Source organism: Phaseolus vulgaris, chromosome 3 (genome assembly GCF_051622355.1).
Source record: "Phaseolus vulgaris cultivar YP4 chromosome 3, ASM5162235v1, whole genome shotgun sequence".
NCBI classification, from domain to species: Eukaryota; Viridiplantae; Streptophyta; class Magnoliopsida; order Fabales; family Fabaceae; genus Phaseolus; species Phaseolus vulgaris.
The window spans coordinates 14,942,594-14,947,340 of NC_143500.1; the positions used below are offsets into that span (position 1 = coordinate 14,942,594).

The 4,747-nt window shown below is 34.6% G+C and overlaps 1 protein-coding gene across 1 annotated transcript; it reads left to right on the plus strand.

Annotated features, from left to right (window-relative positions):
* The first annotated feature begins 1,641 nt into the window (after nucleotides 1-1,641).
* On the plus strand, nucleotides 1,642-2,660 carry LOC137839131 (uncharacterized). The gene is made up of 3 exons (XM_068648258.2): nucleotides 1,642-1,697; nucleotides 1,872-2,036; nucleotides 2,378-2,660. The coding sequence occupies exons 1-3, from the start codon at nucleotides 1,642-1,644 to the stop codon at nucleotides 2,658-2,660; spliced, it is 504 nt and encodes a 167-aa protein (XP_068504359.2).
* The last annotated feature ends 2,087 nt before the right edge of the window (nucleotides 2,661-4,747 follow it).

The following is a 4,747-nucleotide window of genomic DNA, read 5'->3' on the forward strand; positions in this document are numbered from 1 at the left end:
TTTGAAAATAAATCAGTTTATTTTATTTTCAATCTGTTCATTTTATAACAGCTTTAACTGTTTTTCAAAATTCTGTTATAAGCTGGCTTTCTATAAAATGCAAATTTGTTTCTGAGCTTAACAACGATTCAAACAGTTCATACATTTGCAAAAAACAAGTTTTGACAGCAGAGAGTTAAGTGTTTTCAAAGGATTAGCATTTGTTCTTCAAAGATTTCAAAAATCACAAAGTGCTTGTTCTTGGTTTGGTTCCAAAAGCTTGGTGTGAGGTGCAACTACTGTTCTAGCAATCTTGCCTACTGGTTTAAGGCAGATCTGTGTATCCTCAATCAGGTGTAGTCGTTTCACATCTCTATCTTGTAATAGTTTGGTTGAACACTCTTCTTGATAGGTGTTCTTGAAGAGTGGGTGTGTGTGTATGCTGAAATAGGTTTTTTCAGCAAGAGTACCTAAGTTCTTGTAGGTTTCAAGAACAGTGGGAATTGTACTTGGTTGTACTGTGTGTTAGTGATTTCCACCTGTTGTTGGTGAAGACTGGATGTAGCTCAGGTTGAGTGAACCAGTATAACTGCTTGTGTTCATTCTCTCTCACTCTCTGCAATTTCGTTTCTGCATAATTGATAAAACAGCAAAGAAATAAATCTGTTCAATTGAAAATAAATCTGTTCTTTCTGGGCACTGTGCATACTGTTCTTGATTTCTGAAAAAGTTGTTTGAATCTGATAAAAACATATATAATCTGCTAAAAGCCATTGGAACAGATTGACTGTGATAGGTTGCTCAAGAAACTGTCAATGCTATTAATTGAACCTTAAACAATTGCTTAAAGTTAAAGCTTGTTATTCTGTGATTCATTGTTCTTAATTTCTGGAAAATTGCTTGACATCAAGAAGAACACTCATAGTCTGTTAAAAGCCACTGGAACAGCTTGTTTGCAAAGGTCACTCAATTAATTAGCATGCTATCAATTGAACCTTAATTACTTGCTTGAAATTGAAGCTTGCTGTTTTGTGTTTCACTGTTTTTCAAATATGATATTTGTGTGTGCTGCTGGAAATTCTCACTGCATAATCTTGTGATTAACCTTGCTGAATTAAAAGCTTTTCAAACAAAAACAGTGCTGAAATAAATCTGTTCATTTTCACATAAATCGATTTATTTTCTGTAAAACTGTGTTAAACACTGTTTCTGCGAGAAAGTTTTAAAAGGTCAATTCACCCCCCCCTCTTGAACTTTGGCACTATTAAACCCAACACATTGAGCCTAGCGCTTTGGTCCAGTACACCTATCTTGAAAAAGACTTCATATGAGTTATTCAATGGCAGGGAACCAAACATTGGTCATCTAAAGGTATTTGGATGAAAATGCTATGTTTTGAATAATGGTAAGGAAAGTCTTGGAAAATTTGATGAGAAAGTTGATGTTGGTATTTTTCTCCGCTATTCCTTATCTAGTCATGCTTATAGAATATATAATAAAAGGCTCATGATTGTAGAAGAGTTTATACATGTCATTTTTTATGAAACTAACCATGCAAAAAAAAGAATCTCAAAGAAATCTTGCAGAGGAAGATGAGCAGATAGAGAATTGTCTAGAAAAACAACCGGTTGAATATCTACAACAAGATGAATTACCTCAAGAATGGAGAATTCCCAGGGATCTGTCTGTGGAGAATATTATTGGGCAGATTCAGAAAGGTGTGTCTACCAGATGAACTGTCTCAAACTAATGCAAACACATGGTTTTTGTCTCTCAAGTTGAGCCTAAGTCAATTAGTGAAGCTCTTAAGGATGAAAGCTGGATTGCTACTATGCATGAGGAGCCTAACCAGTTTACCAAAAATGATGTGTGAACTTTGGTTCCTAGATCAGATTAGATGAACATCATTGGAACCAAGTGGTATTCAGGAAAAAGCTAGACGAATCTGGAGTGATCACAAGGAACAAAGTTAAACTAGTTGCAAAAGGGTACAACCAAGAAGAGGGAATTGACTATGATGAGACATTTGCTCCGGTAGCTAGTTTGGAGGCTGTAAGGTTGTTGTTTGCCTTTGCCTGTATGAGTGGGTTCAAATTATTTCAAATGGATTAAAGAGTGCCTTCTTTAATGGAATCATCAATGAAGAGGTATATGTATCACAACCACCTGGATTTGAGGATCATATGCTTCCCAATCATGTGTATAAGTTGAAAAAGGCTTTATATGGACTGAAATAAGCTCCTAGACAATGGTATGAGAAGCTTAGCAATTTGCTTTTGTGTCATGGGTATGAACGAGGGAAAATTGATAAAACTCTTTTTATTAAGAAGTCTAATTCTGCTATTATTTTAGTACAAATATATGTTGATGATATTATTTTTTGTGTTACTAATGATAGCTTGTGTAAAGAGTTTGTGGCAGCCATGCAGGGGGAAATTGAGATGTCAATGATGAGTGAGTTGTCTTTCTTCTTTGGATTGCAAGACAAGCAAACTAAGGATGGCATTTCTCTATGTCAATCTATGTATAGCAAAGAGATTCTCAAAAAGTTTGAGATGGAAAACTGTAAAGTTGCAGCAACACCCATGTCTAAAAGTTGTTACATGAGTGTTGATGAAGCTAGAACAGCAGTGGACCAAACTAAATACAGGGGGTTGAAACTGATTTGGCTTTTAGAATAAATGTTTTCAACTTCTAATTGGAGTATAAATGTTCTGTTGTACGCTCTTAGCATTAAGGTATGATGGATATCCACTAGGAGAGGATTTTATTAATGAAGGAAGAGGATTTTCACCTACACATTTGAAGTTCTTCCTTCTAGTCTTCTCACAAATTAAAAGAAGTCAAAGAGAAGATCAAGCCTAAAGATAAAGAAGTCTACAAACTCTTAAATAATAGGCTTCATATTAAATATCTCTCTTTATAGTTTCTTTTAAATTGTAAATAATATAGAATAATGTTTAGAAAGGTGCTTAGAGGGAAACATGAGACACCTCTTTTGTAAAAGCATCTTTAGGCTTTAGTTTAGCAAATTCTAGAAGCTTGGGGAGTGAGCTTAGTAAGGGGGGGTGTGATCTTAGGAGTTTTTTGGGTAGCTTAGGGAATAAGCTATGTAAATAACCAGCCCTTAGTCCTATAAAAGGAGGGCTTAGGTCCTTCACAATTCATATTGGAATTTTATAGTAGAGAGACTATACTCAAATTTGGAGAGAAATTGTGAGTTTTGAGTCTTCCTCTTCTTTGCCTTATCTTGTCAGCTATGGTGAGTTTCAAGTGGTGGCACTCCATCACTTATCTTGGTTCAAGGTTCCAAGTGGCGTGAATGGCTTCTTCCAATTCTCAAAATCCAGCAAGCATCTTCTTCTATAAGTGTTCTTCTTCCCTTTTCTTCAATTTTCCATTCGGTAGTTTTGATTCCTAGAGTTTACTTCTTTTTCTACCGTTTAATTTTGTGTTTCCAGCATTGTGTTCTTAATTCTGTTTTGGTTTAGTAGCTAGCTTTTAAATTCTGTCCAGTTTTAATTCTTGTTCTTCTTTCCTTTTGTTTTTGATTCAATTTGACAATACATGGACTTCCATATGAGTCTTGGTTGGTGCTTAGTTTTGGTGAGTTCTTGAATTTAGAACATTGATCCAATTCTAAAGTAAAGTGCCTTTCAAATCCAGCTCAAGTTGTTCCTGAGAATGTCAAGAATCATGTGTTCTTGTAGTTACATTCACATCAGGTAACAAGATCAGTTTTTTGAAATCAAGTTTTCTCCATGATTGCTTAAGGCTTTGGATATTTCTCTAAGAGTTAAGTAGGACTTGTTGTGTACTTTGATTTGATTTGTACCAGGTGTGATCAATCCTATTTCTTCTTGATTTGTAATTCTGTAAGTACTGGTGTTCACAAAGTCAGAGGGTGTTCTGATCTATGGTGTGTTTGTGGTGTGCCAAAAGAAGTGTGTGTTCTTTGGTGGTTGTGTGTTTGTAATCTGGTTTTTTATTACTTAGTGGATACCTAGAGGTTTCTGGGAACTGGATGTAGCTCTTGGTATAAGAGTGAACCAGTATAAAATTGCTTGTGTGATTCTTTCTCTCCCTTAACTCTTGTATAACTGTTTTTAGTTGTTTTTACACTCTGCTGATAAAAACAATCGGTTGAATCGCAGAAACAACCGGTTGAATTTCTGGAATTCAACTAAAACTATTTTATATCTTGTGTTCTTTGATTCGTTTGAGTGTGATTCTTCTTTGACTTTCTTCATACCTTCAAAAGATTTGAAAAACATTTGAAAACAATTCACCCCTTGTTGTTTAAGGCCTTCAATACTAACATTTACTATTTGAAATTAATAAGTCTTCTACTTAGATGACAAAGGTTTTGTATTTGAGTATCTTCAATTGTAAGACCTAGCAAAAAAACAATATGTCATAGAAGTATTTATAAACTTTGAGGAAAACAAAAATTTATACCTGGTAGGTTAAACTCTTTTCTTTTTTGGTATATAATGTCATCTGATAACAACTTCCAAGTTTTGTTCCAAACTTCATTGGATCTAGACATAGTATTCATGAGTAACACTGTAACAAACAATCTTCTCAACTAAATTTCTAAAGCAAGGTTGTTGGCCTCTATAATGGCATCAGTAAATGCTTTATCCTCTGCCAATAGCCCCATTGCATAGCAAGCCTCTTTATATGTTTTGTAAATTACCGCATTAACAGTCCTGATGTTAATGTTATTGGTGCTAAAGTTATTACTGGAAAAAATATTGGTGATAAC